The sequence below is a fragment of the Ptychodera flava genome, chromosome 4 (assembly GCF_041260155.1).
Source record: "Ptychodera flava strain L36383 chromosome 4, AS_Pfla_20210202, whole genome shotgun sequence".
NCBI classification, from domain to species: Eukaryota; Metazoa; Hemichordata; class Enteropneusta; family Ptychoderidae; genus Ptychodera; species Ptychodera flava.
The window spans coordinates 1,387,895-1,407,081 of NC_091931.1; the positions used below are offsets into that span (position 1 = coordinate 1,387,895).

Genomic DNA, 19,187 nt, shown 5'->3' on the forward strand with positions numbered 1-19,187 from the left:
GCAGGAGTTTTTGAATTCTTGTAGCATCGCTTTAACCGTATGATAAATTTCAATAATCTTGGCAGGCACTTTCGTAACATAATTATGCAAAGAGGTACCAAATGGTAGTACAGGGAACACATTTTGTAACATATGTGTTTTCTGACAAAAATCGGAATATTTTTTCAGTTTATTTCAGATTCAAGTTTAGTTGCTATATATTCACATACATCATAATGCAAGATTCAGTGACAATGAATGCCTAAAAAATGGCAAAATTAAGGGATTCTGGGACCAAACATACCACGTTCGATCAATAGTGTGGCTTTTTTACATTTGCATAGATTCACAATAATCCGGCTTTTATAGGGGAAGGTCCTGTTTAACCATCAGCATTAAGCAAGTTTATTCACCTTGTAAATCAAATGCTACCAAATAGCAAATACAGCCACACTGACATTGTACGTCCAATAATCAGCAAAATAATCTGATTATCTCTTTTACTGAACAATTAAAACATTGATATACTTTCATGAAGGGTACCCTGCAGACAGATGTGTTGTTAAATATTGTTTTGTTGGTTACTAATTAATTGATAATAAATTGTCATTCATGGCATGATTAATATGTTGTGTTCACAAAGGCAGCAGTTCCTTACAAGTGTACTTAATCAGGTAATCAATCCTACGTATTCACAAGAACTGTGGAACTGACATCTATTAGCCAGTTAAGAAATCTACGTTAATACAGAACACAGAATGATCAAGATACACATTGCATGCCTGTATAAAATTACTACAATGCTACTAATCACTATTGGAACAAGTCATCGTTGATGACACAGTCCCCACTTGTTAATGGGTACTTTGATTACAAGTCCTTAGAGAGGAGAGAGTCCTGTTCATTTATTAAGTCTTTGCTTAGAGACGAGTTCCATGGTAGTGAAAACTTAAAATGAATGTGGGCTGCCCCTCTACTTACAAAACGTAATTAAAGAAGTCAATTAGTAATTAATCGACAGAATGTTGCCAAACATTTTTGCATTCTATTATAACACTGAAAGATTATCACGTGTACCACATTTCAAGATAATACCGCTATAGTGTCTATAAATTGTATTACAGCACTGTGAGATCAACATCTGTACAAAGTCTCATCTAATTTCATGAAGTGCACATGTTTCTGGACATATCATTCTAACTAGGAAAGTTCATTACATATGTAAATTAAATGTTATGAACATGAAACCGCATAGTGTCTTTATTCAATGTTAAAGCACTGTGAGCTCAACATCTGTACAAACTGTCATGAAATTTGATGGAGTATTTCTCGCCATATCATCCTAATTATGAAAATTCATTGAATATGCAAATCAGCAGTTAATTGACATGATACTTCTACACATCTTGCATGCCATAACACTACTGGAAGATCAAAATCTGTACCATGTTTCATCAAATTTGACACAGCATTTCCGGACAAAGCCTACTAATTAAGAAAGTTCATTAAAAATGCAAATTGAAAGTTAATTTAAATGACGCTAGTAAATATCTTCATTCAAATGTCAAAGCAATGTAAGCTCAACATGCATACAAAGTTTCATGAAGTTTGATGAATTTCTTGACATATCAGCCTAATTATGAAAATTCATTAAAGATGCAAATCAGCAGCTAATTGACATGAAACTACTACATAAAAAGTCATCATTGATGACACAGTCCCCACTTGTTAATTGTAATTTGATTACAGGTCCTCGGAGAGTGAGGATAGAGTCCTGTTTATTATCTGGGTCTGTGATTAAAAATACTGCAATACAGATGAGGCTTAATGGCCGAGAATGGGCTCTGTGGTGGTGAAAATGTAAAACCAATCTGGGCTGCCACCCTAATTACAAAAATACCGTCAATGACGCTGTATCTTCTCTAATGTGTGGCCAGGTCAGGTAATTGGTTGTTGGCATGGAGTTGTTGGCAAATAGTTGATGATGTAGGGGTATGAGGTGGGATATCGACGCAAAGAACCCAAAAGATTATTAAATATATCGATCAAAAACAATTCTAAGCTACAGTATAAACTGCCTAAAGATAGCTCAATGTGGAAAAAAGTTAAATAATTCAGAAGTTAGAATTAACAGTCCGGAAATAGTAATGACACACTTCCCTGCTGACATGAGTGCATGTGAAATACACAACCTGGCATCTGTATATTAAATGTATACCAAGTGAACATTTTAAGTCACTTTTAAGTGATTTTACTGGAATTTCCAAAGAGTCCTATGAAAATCATGAAAAATGCTTATCTGGTCTTGTGTTTGTAAAACCTCATGCCTGCAATTTTCGCAGTATTGAAAAAAAAACTAAAAGTGAAGAAATTACTGTTTTTAAAGGGCATATTTTCCTTGAAATACATGACCCTGTAAAGAATATATGCTAAAAGTGTTCAAAAATAAATTTGTTTTCAAAGAGTAATTTAATCTGTGACCAAAGGATTTTTATTCTTTGAGTTTAACATATTCAAACATTGCAGTTTGTTCAATCATCTTGTGCAGTGCAAAATTTATAAAATGACTGAAAAATAAAAAAATTGGCAGAATTGTAGTCTTTGTAATGTGAAATTATGGGTGGACATCAAAATAATTGTTAATCTGTCTGAAGTACTAATATACTATAATTTAAAAAAAGAAAAGTTCATGCAGAAAAGGTAACATATATTGTCAGCAATGTAGTGTTAAATTTGACTTTACATCAAAATATGCCTTTGCCGGATACCAAATATATAGGGCGAAATATTAAAATCCACCATGTTCAGCAAATTCCAAACAACAGCATTGATCCTTTTCTAATTTGATTTGATTTGCTTATGTTATCCTTGTATGACATTCAGTACAATATGGAACTTGAACACAACACAGTGAATAAGTATGCTGTAAATGAAATGGTGTGGCTGCATCCACATGCAGCAATAGGAGCGCCTTTGTCTCTCACCCCTCATTTCCAACCTGTTCATTCCTGAAAAAATAGTTTGGTCTTATATTTATAATGTTAATAATTTCTGTATTTGTTAAAATGTCCGCATCTCAAAAACTTTTGATCATAAACATTTCCATTGTTTTTTCCATCATTATGACTGACCAGTCAGTTAAACTGTTTACTCTGAATATTTGCGCATTTTTCCTCAGTATTTAACATTTTCAGAATATCTTCTCATTCAATTTGTCATTTTCTAAAGTTAAAATGCTTCTTTGTGTTGGTCAAGCTTTCCACAAGCACCAAATGTGGTACATCATATAGGAAGGTTTGCCTCTAGAGGGCGGGCATCATGACTGGTGTTTGTTAGTTATTTTCTCCACATAAACTTCTGCGATTGTATTGTAAACATATAAACATGGCCGCCATGTAGATGCCGACACGACGTCCGATGATATGACCCATCACAATGGCATGATGTCAACAAATCTTGACAGACGGAAGTAAAAGTTGATACCAGAGCCATCACAATGGCATGACGTCAACAAATCTTGACAGACGGAAGTAAAAGTTGACACAAGAGCACGCTGGTTTTCAATTCTAATACCATCTCGATGAGAAGGTAAAAAAATGCTACGAAAATGCCGACAGGCTTACACTTGCAATGACCGTTTTCAGACTCAGAGGCATACGATCATCTGCAGATTATGCATGCAACAGGCCCATATCACGTGAGGCCATGAGGGGATATCCACGCAACTCAGTACCAAACACTAGCGCACACAGAGTGAGCAAACACAAAGTGAGTACCCCTAACGTCAGCTCAGTAGTCTGTAATAGATCGTAGTCAACTAAGAAACCTTGGCGAAAGGCTTAACACTGTGGCTATGCCGCTAAGTCCCTTTTGATTTTTGTCACAGCTCAAAATTGTTCTCCTGCACCTCAACCTGAACCAGTGAACACCCCACCAGTTTATGATATGACCCATCACAATGGCATGACGTCAACGGATCTTGACAGACAGAGGTAGAAGTTGACACCAGCATATTGGTTTTCAACTTTAATACCTTCTCCGTCTATAAATAGACACGAGAAGGTAAAAATGATTCAAGTAGTGATTAATCAACAGGATGTTGCAAATCATTTTTCATTCAATTAGAACACTGACAGATTATCACCTGTATCACATTTCATACAATTTGATGCAGTGCTTCTGGGCATACATCCTAAAAACAAAAATTCATTATGTATGCAAATTAGCAATTAATTTAAATGACACTGCTAAGTGTCATTGAATTGTATTACAGCACTATGAGATCAACATCTATACATACCATGTTTCATCAAATTTGATGTACTATTTCTGGATATACCATTCAAATCAGGAAAGTTCATTAATTACACATATTGAAATTTATCAACATGGCACTGATAAAGTCATTGTTCACTGTTAAAGCAATAAGAGCACAACATCTGTACCAAGTTACATGAAATTTGATGAACCATTTCTCGGTATACTGGCCTTAATTACGAAAATTAATAATGTATGCAAATCAGCAATTACTGCTACATATCTTTACACGCCATTACACTATTGGAGGATAAATATACGTACCACGTTTCATTAAATTCAATTCGGCGCTTCTAGACATATTACACTAATTATGAAAGTTCATCAAATTTGCAAATTAGCAATTAATTGACATGATGCTTCTTAATGTCTTCACATAGTATTACAGTACTGTAAGATTAACATCCGTACCATGATACTGCTATATAACATTGCACGTCATTACACTACAGGATTGAAATTTTTTATCAGTTCATGTGCGTCTTGCATGGAAAAGTTGTAAACATTGATCAAACATAGGTCCAAAGTCCCTGAAGCTACTATAGACAGGGATACAAAATTAAGTATTTCCTGAGTGTATGAAATTATCTCACTAAGGTCATCCTAGGGACCTGTAAACCAAATATTAAAGCTGTCTGACCAGCAGTTTTGAAAAAACAAGCCACCCAACAGTAGACAGAGCTCTGCTGTGTTATGTAGAGAATAACTTTTTGTGACACATGTATTGATGAAGAAGGTGGATATCTTTGATAGCTCATTTCAGGATGGCCTGACCAAAAATGGCAAAATTAGCGGCAAAAATACAAAATTGAAGATTTCATCATAATTTCAACATATTACATTAAGATAAAGCCTAGGAACCTGTATATCAAATATCAAAGATATCAGATGAGTAATTTTTGAGAAACAAATATTTTGACCAAAAATGGCAAAAATTGACCCAAAAATACAAAAATTGAAGATTTTATCAAATTTCAAGATATCACACTGAGACAACCCCTAGGAACCTGTATACCAAATATCAAAAGCATCAGTCAAGTAGTTTTTGAGAAACACATTTTTTGACCAAAAATGGCAAAAATTGCACCAAAAGTACAAAATTGCAGATTTCATCATATATTCAATATATCATATTATGTTATCTGTAAGAACCTGTATACCAAATATCAAAACTGTCAGACGAGCGGTTTTGATAAAATAAAGTTTTGACCAAAAATGACAAAAAAAATTCCTTAAAAATACAGGTTTGCATATTTCATCACAATTTGAACAAATCTAAGTTGAGTTAACCCTAGGGACCTGTATACCAAATAACAAAGCGGTCTGACCAGCAGTTATGAAGAAGGTTTTTTACCAAAAACGCCTTTTTGGCACCAATTTGCATAATTGCAACAATATCAAAACATAGGGCCAAAGTCCCTGAAGCTACTATAGACATGGACACTAAATTAAGTATTTCCTGACTGTATGAAATTATCTCACTAAGGTCATCCTAGGGACTTGTAAACCAAATATTAAAGCTGTCTGACCAGAGGTTTTTAAAACATACCGTCAATGACGCTGTACCTTCTCTAATGTGTGGCCAGGTCAGGTAATTGGTTGTTGGCATGGAGTTGTTGGTGAATAGTTGATGATGTAGGGGCATGAGGTGGGATATGGACCCAAAGAACTCAAAAGAATAAATACATCAATCAAAAAAAATTCTAAGCTACAGTATAAACTGCCTAAAGATAGTTCAATGTGGAAAAAAAGTTAAATAATTCAGAAATAAGAATTAACAGTCCAAAATAGTAATGACGCACTTCCCTACTGACCTGAGTGCATGTGAAATACACAACCTGGCATCTGTAAATTAAATGTATACCATGTGATCATTTTAAGTCACTGTTAACTGTTTTTAATGGATTTTCCAAAGAGTCCTGTGGAAATGATGAAAAATGCTTATCTGGTCTTGTGTTTGTAAACCTCATGGCTGATAATTGTCATAGTATTCAAAAAAACTATTATCCCACTGATAATTGTCATAGTATTCAAAAAAATTGAAGAAATTACTGTTTTTAATAGGCATATTTTCCTTGAAATACATGACCGTGTAAAGAATACATGCTAAAAGTGTTTGAGAGTAAATTTATTTTCAAAAAATAATTTAATCTGTGACCAAAGGATTTTTATTCTTTGAGTTTACAAATTCAAACATTGCAATTTGTTCAATCATCTTGTGCAGTGCAAAATTTATAAAATGACTTAAAAACAAAAAAAATGGCAGAATTACAGCCTTTGTGATGTAAAATTATGGGTTGACATCACGATAATTGTTAATCTGTTTGAAGTACTAATATACTATAATTTAAAAAAGAAAAGTTCATGCAGAAACGGTAACATATATTGTCAGCAATGTAGTGTTAATTTTGACTTTACATCAAAATATGCCTTTGCTGGATATCAAATATGTAGGGCGAAATATTAAAATCAGCCATGTTCAGCAAAATCCACACAACAGCATTGATCCTTTTCTAATTTGATTTGCTTTGCTTATGTTATCCTTGTATGACAGTCAGTACAATATGGAACTTGAACACAACACAGTGAATAAGTATGCTGTAAATGAAATGGTGTGGCTGCATCCACATGCAGCAATAGGAGTGCCTTTGTCTCTCACCCCTCATTTCCAACCTGTCCCATCCCTGAAAAAATAGTTTGGTCTTATATTTATAATGTTAATAATTTCTGTATTTGTTAAAATGTGCGCATCTCAAAAACTTTTGATCATAAACATTTTCATTGTTTTTTATAGCTGACCAGTCAGTTAACCTGTTTATTTTGAATATTTGCGCATTTTTCCTCAGTATTTGACATTTTCAGAATACCTTCTTATTCAATTTGTCATTTTCTAAAAGTTTAAATGCTCCTTTGTGTGGTCAAGCTTTCCACAAGCATCAAATGTGGTACTTCATATAGGAAGGTCTGCCTCTAGAGGGCGGGCATCATTAGCAGTGTTTGTTAGTTATTTCCTCCACATAAACTTCTGATTGTACTGTAAACATTGAACATGGCCGACGTCCGATTTTCCTGTCTAAAACTTTCACTCATTTTCGTTCATATGACTCTGAAACTCCAGGAAACGATTGGGAAGAAAGAGTTATCTTGAAATATTGAGGTACTCACCGATATTTTGCAAAATTAAATGAGAAAAAATGCAAGGAAAATGCCGACAGGCTTACACAATAACCGTTTTCAGACTCAGAGGCATATGATCATCTGCAGATTATGCAACAGGCCCATATCACGTGAGACCATGAGGGGATATCCACGCAACTCAGTACCAAACACTAGCGCACACAGAGTGAGCAAACACAAAGTGAGTAACCCTAACGTCAGCTCAGTAGTCTGTAATAGATCGTAGTCAACTATGAACCTTGGAGAAAGGCTTACATGTAACACTGTGGCTATGCCGCAAAGTCCCTTTTGATTTTTGTCACAGTTCAAAATCGTTCTCCTACACCTCAACCTGAACCATGAACACCCCCACCAGTTTATGATATGACCCATCACAATGGCATGACGTCAACGGATCTTGACAGACGGAAGTATTGACAGACGGAAGTAGTTGACACCAGCATACTGGTTTTCAACTCTAATACCTTCTCTGTCTATAAATAGACACGAGAAGGTAAAAAAAAGCGACTCAACAGTTGACAGAGCTCTGCAGTGTTATGTAGAGAATAACCTTTTGTGACACATGAATTGATGAAGAAGGTGGATATCTTTGATAGCTCATTTCAGAATGGCCTGACCAAAAATGGAAAAAATTCCGTAAAAATACAGATTTGCATATTTCATCAGACTATATTAGTCTATAATAGCAAATAAACGAGAGTTAATTACACTCTAATAAAGTAAACAAGACTTGCTTAAATCAAGATTTACGTCATAAAAAACAGCATATCTGTCAGATTATAAAGAATCTTGAGCTAGTTCTTTTAATATCAGTATTTTCATTCTATTAACCAAGCACATTTTAACTTTCAAATTAACATTGTAAGTAAGTTCTGTTGAATAAGTTGAGACTGTACATATTCAGAGAAAGCACACTGAAGAGACAAATGTTTGAAACTTAAGAAGTTCAAGGTCATCAAAAGCATTATAAGGAATCATGTAACTTTCATTGCACTGTTTACACAGATTGCATAATTGCTATAAATAGCACGAGGAATCTAACAGCCCAGCTTTACCATAAAAACCCTATCACTTTGACCACTCTTTTAATTGACCACTCTATTTTTTTCCTCAAAAAGTAATTTTATTTTATCCTTACCAAGTCAACCATAAATGGAAATTAGAACTTTCTCTATCTCTATTTATTTGACCACCCTATCATGACAAACTATTATGAGCAATTTCTTTTAGATAACATAAATGGTGGTTCAGAATATATCAAAGTTGGGATTCAGGAAAGTTGCCTTTACATGTTTTAATCCTCCAAGATGGTAAGCCTTTCACTATGAACTGTCAAAAAAAGTTGAACTTTCTGATAATTCAACACTAAAATTATTTTGGCTTTCATGATTTCCTAATTAATTCAATTATTTAAAATCACATTAATTTTTTTTTTCTGGGTGAATTGATAGGGTTTACACAGTACAAGAATTACATACAATGTAAGTCAAATTTTGACCAAAAATGACAAAAAAATTCCTTAAAAATACACATTTGCATATTTCATCACAATTTGAACAAATCTAAGTTGGGTTATCCCTAGGGACCTGTATACCAAATAACAAAGCTGTATGACCAGCGGTTATGAAGAAGAAGATTTTTTACCAAAAACACCTTTTTTGGCATTAATTTGCCTATTTTCAAAAATATCAAAAAATTAAAAAAAACAGTTTCTCAAAATCATATTTTTCATCTACACAACAAATATCAAATCAGTAAGTACTGCGGTTCTCAAGATATTTGAGTGGACGGACGCCTCACAAACGGACATACATACATACATACATACATACATACATACATACATACATACATACATACATACATACATACATACATACATACATACATACAGACTGACGACGGACGCCGGACGGATACCCATCCCAATAGCTTCTATAGACTATAGTCTATAGTAGCTAAAAATTAAAAATACCGCAATTATACGGTGTCACTCAAATTTGATCAGAATTGGTACATACCAGTATGGGTACCAAAGATCAACAATAAATGTTGTTTCTATCTGTGAGTGCAGGAAAATTCTACGTTGATGTTATGACAATGATTTCTGCACAGTACAACCAGAAAAACAACAAGAAATATTTAAACCAGAAAAACAAGAATGACAAAAGTAAAAAGTCATCGTTGATGACCCAGTCCCCGCTTGCTAATGGGTACTTTGATACAGGTTCTGTGATAAAAATACTTTGATACAGATGGCACTCAATGGCCAAGAATGAGTTCCATGGTGATGAAAAACATAAAACCAATGTAGGCCACTATCCTAAAGGTCATTAAATGAGTCAACTGGGAATTAGTTGACAGGATGTTGCAAAACATTTTTTCATTCTATCCTAACACTAATAGATAACCGGTACCATATTTCATAAAGTTTAATGTAGTATTTACAACACTATGAGATCAACATCTGTATCAAGTTTCATCAAATTTGACGTTGTATTTGTGGATATATCACTCTAATTAGGCTAATATGTTCATTACATATGCAATTACAAATTAATTAAAATGACACTGATAAATGTCTTTTTCACTGTTAAAGCAATGTGAGCTTAACATCTGTACAAAGTTTCATGAAATTTGATGCAGTATTTCTGACATATCAACCTAATTATGAAACTTCAATAATTGACATGATACTGCTACATGACATGAAACAACTGACGAGCATGTATGAAATAGGTCAATGTCCTTGTACCAACTTTGAATGATACTGGTGGAAATACCGGTATGTCTGAGTTATGGCTCAGTACATGAGAAAATCGTAACAAATTTGCCGCCACGCAGCGATATTTGATCTTACTGTTTAAAAAATCAACACGTATATGTATTACATAAGTCAATGTCCAGGTACAAACTTTGAATAAAATCAGTTGAGACTTGCTAGAGTTATGGCTCTCGACATGAAAAAAAAACATAATAAAATTGCTACCATGTGGCCATATCAGACCATATCGAGAAACAAATCAATGTACTTATGTATACTATAAGTCAATGTCCTTGTACCAACTTTGAATAAATTTGCTTGATACATGTCTGAGTTATTGTTCAGGACATGGAAAGTCGTAAAAAAAATGGCCACAAGGCGGCCATATTGGATCGTATCACAAAACAATTCAATGTGCATAAGTATAACATAGGTCAATGTCCTTGTACCAACTTTGAATAAAATCAGTTGAGATATGCCTGAATTATGGCTGTGTACGCGAAAAAATCATAACAAAATGGCCGCCTGGCGGCCATATTGGATCATATCACAAAACAAATCCATGTGCATATATATGACATTGGTCAATGTCCTTGTACCAACTTTGAATAAAATCTGTTGAAACATGTCTGAGTTATGGCGCTGTACATGAAAAAATCGTAATAAAATGGCCGCCTGGTGGCCATATTGGATCGTATCACAAAACAAATCGACATGCATATATATGACATAGGTCAATGTCCTTGTACCAAGTTTGAATAAAATCGGTTGAGATATGCCTGAGTTATGGCACTATACATGAAAAAATCGAAACAAAATGGCCGCCTGGCGGCCATATTGGATCGTATCACAAAACAAATCAATGTGCATATGTATGACATTGGTCATTGTCCTTGTACCAACTTTGAATAAAATCGGTTGAAACATGCCTGAGTTATGGCTCTGTACATGAAAAAATCGTAATAAAATGGCCGCCTGGCGGCCATATTGGATCATATCACAAAACAAATTGACATGCATATCTATGACATTGGTCAATGTCCTTGTACCAACTTTGAATAAAATCGGTTGAAACATGTCTGAGTTATGGCTCCGTACATGAAAAAATTGTAATAAAATGGCCGCCTGGCGGCCATATTGGATCGTATCGCAAAATAAATCGATGTGCATCTGTAGGTCATAGTGCTATGCCTTTGTGCCAAGTTTGAACAAAATTGGTTTGGCAGTGTCTGAGAAACTGTTGATGACGGACGGACGGACGGACGGACGGACGGACGGACGGACGGACGGACGGACACACGGACGGGACCCAATCTATAAGTCCCCGCCGGACTTCGTCCGCGGGGACTAATAAAGGTCTGAAACTTTAGGTACTGGAGGTCTACTTTAGCAACATGCATAGCAGAAAGGCAGATAGCCCCCCTTAGTTTGATCATAGACGGTCTTCCTCCCCTCTACTGACGGTCTTCCTCCCCTCTACTGTCTATGGTTTGAGCAGGTCTGTTAATATGTAACAGTTCAATGACAATGACAGGAAATGACTCAAGTCAGTGGAGTAAGCCTGTTTCAAGCCTGTTTCAGAATTTCGCTTTTTCTTACCTCATTTGCACATTTTTGACACTGACGTGTTCATTTGAACAAATTCACATCTCAACCCCTACATCTACCTGTACACCAAATACTATAACAGAACCCCACGACCTTGGAGGGCGCTCTGCGGCATACCAAAGGTATTTTCTCGAGTGATACGGCGTATCCTGCGGCAGTACTTTTCCGAGCGAAGCGAAAAGCTTCGCTCGGAAAAGTACTGCCGCAGGATACGCCGTATCACTCGAGAAAATACCTTTGGTATGCCGCAGAGCGCCCTCCAAGGTCGTGGGGTTCTGTTATTATTACATATGTTCCAAATTATGACGATCGCAACAGAAATAGAAGGCTGGCAGCGACCTGACAGGATCACAGCAGATCGAGACTGTGTTCAGAGCGCATTGATACAGAGTGAACGACCTTTTCATCGGCTATGAGCTCACTGATTGGATTATTTCCTGTCATATGCAAATTTTCGTTGAGGTAATGTTTTTTGATGCCGCTTCCTATCGCTCTCGAGGATCTCTCACAACAATAATAAAAGAGGAACGCAAACAAACAGATATCAGGACTGAAATCTTAAATATCTTTAATAAACACTAACACCCTTGACATTTGCAGTAACAAGGACACTAACTTTCAAAATTAAACGATCAATACTTCAAAACTCAATGCGAAAATCGAGTTAATCGGAGTCAGAGTCCGAGTAAATTACAGCAGACTTGCGGTGTTTGACAGCTGGTACAGGAGAAGTGCGATTGCTCGAAGAACTGCTGCCTGCGACGTTGAACGTGAAATGAAAAACTCCACCGGTGATTGTGGTATTGGAGAACATGCCAGGCAGCTGAGGAAACTGGTGTTGCGTATTTTGAGAACATGACGGCGACACGCTCACTGTGCTTCCGTAGGCAGATGCCGGTCCGGAAATAGATGGTACTGATGGTACGGGTAGGCTTACCGAAGAAGTGCTTGGTTGTGGATCAAACGTGTTGCGTACTCCGCTCAAGATGTTGTGCATTTGTCGTTGCTGGTCTTCATTTGCTGTTGAATATCTATTTAGACTGGTTGGATTTTTATGTCCGCTTAGCTGAGCAGCTGTGATGGGAGGAACACCGGCGTCAAGCAATCGTTGCACGCATGCTTTTCTCGCGCTGTGATTGCTGAGTTTGTCCGAGAGGCCGGCCGCATTTGCCATTGACTTCATGATCATGTTTAATTTATTAACACCCATTGGCTGCTTCCGAAACCATATTCCCCTTTGAAGAGTAGATGTAACATATTCTATTCCAAGATAGAAAGGTGCGTCATCGAAATTCATGGCCTCGGGTCTTCGTTTCGCGTATGCTGTATAGATGGTGACGGGGCAAGTCTGCGGTTTTGATGGGCTTGTGTAGGCTCTCGGGGCAAACTTACGGGTGTTGCCGGGCTCGCCGCGTCTCGTCTTTGTCAGCCGCTCGTTATAGACGAGGTATTCACCGTTTTCATCTCTTGCTACTGATACATCTCCCCACTTCATTTGTCTGTGCTCGTCACTTCCCCGCAGGCCAAAGAGCTTGGTGTTGTTGAGCCAAATAGTATTTAGGACAGCGTTTGGACTGTGTATACCGAGTTGACCAGCTTCCACTAAGGCTTTTTCGTGGTCTTCGGTAATAGCCTGAGATTTCTTTGGCAAATTACCTTTTCCTGTCGCCTTCAGTTGTTTCCGTTTAGCTGCCAGGGCATCACGGCTTTTCTGAAACAACTCATCTCGCATTATGCTATATCCGTAGTTGGCATTCCGCAAATGGCGATCAATTGATTTTTGATAACTGGAGATCGAGTCCGGCTCGTACTCCTTGCCGTTCTTCTTCCGTACACTAAGTACGTGGTGGTATTCCACGTACTCGTAGAATGGTTTGCCGGTGCAGGTGTCACGGGTGGTTCTGGCTCCATGGCTTTAGCGTTTGTTGCAGCCGCTGTCTTTTTCTCTTCAACAGATGAAGATATGGAAATATCTTCAGGGTAGTAAAATTGTCGTGGAACTGCCACGAATATGCATTATTATGTAACGACTTGCTGTGGACAATAGACACTAATTACTGAACAATAGATCATTTAGATGCAATAAGATTTACATAAGTTATTCATTTATGTTGATTATTCATTCACCCAGAATTCAGTAAGTAGTTTTTCTGTAATTCTCTCATATTTTGACCATGGATGTACATCCATGTTTTGACTTACCTGGATAAAAGCATTTCCAAACTAGTAGACTTTATATTAAAAGGTAATGTGCTCTATTTATGAGAGAAGTAAATGACAGTTGACTACTCAGAACGTTTCAACTAAGAACTCTAAGTTGCGTTACAACCCTAACTAAAGTTTCTGTGTACTCCATTTATGTGTGTGGTAGTTTTTTGTAATAAAGGTTCTCGTTTTGTTGTTGTTTACACATCATGAGTCTATGTAACTGTGAATTCAGCGATTGACTGCTGCAACTACATTGTGCTCTGCCACAAAAATTCTGAGGCCAAATGTTCAAAATACATACAATTCTTCCAGTCGTAGTGATTACGTTCTTCCATCGGCAATTTCAAAACAGGAGCAGACGACAATATTTACAAACAGAAAGTAGTTCCTCTTGTTTACTCATTTGCATAAAATAGCGTGAAAATACCATCTTCGCTAAAAAATTATTTAATGGCACGTGACCTGTTTTCAAAAAATGCTTTAAAAAAACGGGCGTAAAAACAATTTTTTTATTATGGTTTTTATTATTATCGATCATAATCACCAAGAGAAACTGAAACACGCAGTGAAAACTGAAATTTATCCCAAGGTTTTTTAAATATACATTTGTTGAGAGGGATTATTTTTTTCTGTTGGGAGACCTTCGTTGAAAATACCATCTTTATTTTGTTGCCATACACTGAATAATCTGTGGTACATATGTAAACTGAGACGGTAGCTTTGGCGGTATGGGAGCCTTTGTGTGTGACAGACATACATCCGCACATACCCACAAATATACAGACGCCACTTAGACTCGTCATATAAGCTCTTTTTGGTATTTATATATAAAACCAAATATGAGCTAAAAAACTGTTTTCTCATAATCATATTTTTTATCTACACAACAAATATCAAATTAGTAAGTACTGCGGTTCTCAAGATATTTGAGTGGACGGATGCCTCACAAACGGACATACATACATACATACATACATACATACAGACTGATGACGGATGCCAGACGGATACCCATCCCAATAGCTTCTATAGACTAGTCTATGTGAGCTAAAAATGAAACAATTAGCCTCAGCTTAGTTTTCTGGATCAAATTTCACTATGAATTGATACCAAATATGACAATATTATGTTCACAAACGGTAATTTTGCCAATTCTGTTGTAATTTCAACAAATTAGAACCAACCTAAATTTGAGAGCAATTGGGCCCGCAGTTTCAGAGGAGAATAATTTTTACTTACAATGAGAAAAATAAGCAAAAAATTCAGCAAAAATACAAAATTCACGATATCTTCACAATATACATATGGCTGTATAAGGTCCGCCAAAGGTACTTGCCCACTAATTTTCAAAGCAATCAAAACAGTGGTTCTTGAGTTATTAATTTTTTACCATTTTCACATTTTGTGAGCTCATTTGCATAATTTTGGCAATGCCAACTTCATTTGAACAAAATCCAATCTACAGCCCAGGATGCATCAACACACCAAATACCAAGATGAAACGTGCAGCGATTTGCGTGTTTTTGATGTTGACAGACATACTGTACATACATACATACATACATACATACATACATTCATACATACAGACGCCACTGACTTCAGCTTATACGATAACCTAACATTGGTATACCAAATGTGAGTTAAAAATTGCCCCAAAACGGTAATTTTGCCAATTTTGTTGTAATTTCAACAAATTAGAAGGGTAACACCATTGCAAATATCCAACCCAAATTTGAGAGCAATTGGACCGGCGGTTTCGGAGAAGAATAATTTTTACTTAAAAATTCAGCAAAAATACAAAATTTAAGATATTGTCAAGATATGCATAAAACTGTATAAGGTCCCCCTATGGTACTTGCACACAAATTTCCAGAGCAATCAAAACAGCAGTTCTTGAGTTATTTATTTTTTACCATTTTCACTTTTTTTTAAGCTCATTTGCATAATTTGGGCAATGAAAACTTTATTTCAACACAATCCCACCTATAGCCCAGGATGCATCCACATACCAAATACCAAGCTAAAACGTGCGGCGGTTCGCATGTTTTTGATGTTGATGGACCTACTGTACATACGTACATACACACATGCATACAGACGCCACCGACTTCAGCTTATATGATAACCTCACATTGGTATACCAAATGTGAGCTAATAAAACTAGGGTAACCTGAAGTCGTTTGTATTGTATTGGGCAAAAATGAGAACAAAAGCTACCTTGATTTTGTGTCCTGTGCATTACTTTTGATTCCACTAATTGTTTTGAGGTCAAATCTTCTGTTTTTATCAAACTGATCTGAAAGTACTCTTCTCCTGTGAAGTGTTGCTGCTGGATGGAATCTTAAAGCTTCTAAATAGGATACCATTAGTACTCCCATGAATAATGTTATCATCAAACAGATGGTGGCAGCATACAGTAAGTGTTCCCATGCAGGTCTAGGTATAGCTGATGAACAATGAGGTAACATGTTTGGTGGTATGGTAGCAAGTAAAGTGTACTCCATGTCTGGGCCTCTCGATGTTATGAATTTCAGTTGGCGTGTTACTCTTGACAGGGTGAAATCTGGTGTAAACCTGAAGAGAAATAAACAAACATATGTAACACCAACACAATATATATGGATACTTGCCAGCTATTAGGACTTACTGTCACTTACAAAATGCAAAATATTGCAGAGACACACAAGCAGCCAAGGGCTATCAATTTTTTGCTGATTCATACTTATGGATTATTTCAAAATAGTCTTATAATTTCATTATTATGAAGTTAATTCATATCTTTGAATCACCTTTTCCGTGTGGACAGCCTCAGCATTCAGCTGTTTTGAATAAATGTAGCTCTTGATATAGTTAAACTTGTTAAAACCAAAGAAAACACTATTTCACATGGCAAAAATGCAAAGTTGCAAACATCAGTGTAACCTTTATAGACAGCTGTATGTGAACAATCTGAACAGATGATCATAGATGACTGAATTCCACATCAAGAGACATTTCGTTCATCGATACAAATAAAAAAAAACTTCAAAGTTTTATTGCCGAAAATTCAACTCATCAAATTGTAAGCATATTGGCGTAGCAATCTTTCGTCTCGGCCAGCCGGCCGATGCTTCAACACTTTATCAAAGCGCCTGCCTTTTGGTAAGACTGTAAGATCACATTTCGTTTCGAGATACGGTTAAGACTTTTTGAAACTACCGTAGGAGCAAAATAATAAAACTCACAACATGTAATTGATCGTTTATTTTAAGGAGTACGCTAATTGAAAATCGTAAATAGAAAACATCGGACAGACATCGTGCACCATGTGCTGAACAGAATTTTACCCTGACCTCATGCACTGACACCTTTGACCTATTGCGTGAATTGACCAATCACAGCCAGCGGAACTTTAGGGACTTTCCCTTTACTCCTTGTCTGACCTTTGCGGCCATGCTATGCTATGGGGAGCTAGCAACTGCTCGGGAGCGTCCTTGTTGCAACGAAGTATCGTGGTGATTATCTATACACAAAATACGAAGATTTATTGCTATCATATTGTTTAGCAAAAGAAGGTATGGCAAATACGCTAAATTTCAAAACTTGTCGATCTCCATTAATTTACACCGTACAGATTCGACTGTCAGTATCGACGCAGCATGGCCATGAGTCGATATCACAAAGTATGAGTTGTCTGCAGCGCTCACATGAATAAAAAAACATTGACATAAAATTTGCATAACATTGCACAATTAACATAAATTAACTACGCCGTTCGATTTCGCGGTGACATCCGTTTATGCAACCCCCACATGTTTTCCGTCACCTTTGGTTCTGAAAATGGGGTTTTAGAATAGGAGGAATACGGTAAAACAAATTTGTGAGGGCAAGCCTTTTTTTCACAATGTTGAAGATAAAAGCCTTATATCTCTTTAGGAATGATATCTTTCGTAAAAATCAAGAAGTTATTAGTGACAAAAGTCTAGATGTACTTACGCTATATCCACTTTGTATGTCTGGTTGGGTTTTACAATATATGGTTTACAGTTGAGTACCTTGAAGCCGTAACCTTCACATTCCAACCCATTCACTTCAAAACTTTTGATATGGATAGGCAATTGGCCTACATTTTTAGTTGTAAATGTTCTTTTTACGGTAAAATTAGGAGGAGATCTTGCTCTTGGGGATGATTCTTTGAGAGAAAAAGCACACAAGAATATCCATAAGTTTTACCTTTACTGAAAGTGAAAAGCTCACATACAGATCATTTCACTCAATTCATTACAGTGCAAGAAATAATATCTCAAGTATCCACATGGTTACATGACCAGCACAATGACCAGTCATACCATGAGATAGGAAGCAATTAAGCCATTAATTTCAGTCATAAAAACACAGCTTCCATATGTACCAGAACATCAGGGGTAAATGGTCACAGCAGACATCTCTGTTGATCTGTGTCTGTTCTAGTGTGTACACAACGTACTTTATTACTATTCAAATCCTAAAACTCTATTTCTCAGCTCCAAATGTTCAAAGATTAAAGTGCATTCTGGTGTTTATTTAAATTTACGAAAATACATGTAAATGGTACACTCTATGTTTTCAATCAAAGTAAAACTTACGTTGCCCACACGGTAATAGTTGAAGAACACAACATTAATTGAAGAATAGAATTTGTCACAATACAAATTTACCAAACGAAAAGGATTTGTGTACCTATGATAAAAAAATACCGTCAAGGACAGTGTGCTCATATTCGGTTTGAATTGGTCCATTCAAGAAATATTTAAACCAGAAAAACAAGAATGACAAAAGCAAATAAGGTCTGCAACTTAGGTACTGGAGGTCATCTTTATGAATATACATATCAACTTCTATATAGCAATAGGGCAAGCAGATCCTACATACATAAGCAAATGTCAACAAAAAAATTAGCCAGAGAAGGCTTGACAAAAAGAAAAGGTTTGAAGAGTGGGGAAAAAATAAAGAGTGGGAAAAAATGTAGCAGGGATCTGGTAAAAAGTAATGCTACCTCATCAATCTACTAGACCATACCCCCTCCTGAATATCAAATGTTCCACCCCTTTGTTGATCATATTTACATAAGGCCAGATGGCAGGAAATGTATTTGGAATATTTTAATTAATGC

The 19,187-nt window shown here is 36.2% G+C and overlaps 1 protein-coding gene across 7 annotated transcripts in view; it reads right to left on the reverse strand.

Annotated features, from left to right (window-relative positions):
- The window catches only part of LOC139130335 (transmembrane protein 131-like), a 273,369-nt gene that overhangs the window by 80,007 nt on the left and 174,175 nt on the right, over positions 1–19,187 (reverse strand). For all 7 annotated transcript variants that reach the window (XR_011551826.1, XM_070696090.1, XM_070696089.1 and 4 more), the window contains exons 25-26: positions 18,032–18,227; positions 16,274–16,630 (exon numbers count right to left, since the gene is read on the reverse strand). Coding sequence is in view for 6 of the 7 variants with exons in the window: in XM_070696090.1 (XP_070552191.1) it covers positions 16,274–16,630; positions 18,032–18,227 (553 nt within the window). In the remaining variant the exon portion in view is untranslated. The remainder of the gene's footprint in view (positions 1–16,273; positions 16,631–18,031; positions 18,228–19,187) is intronic.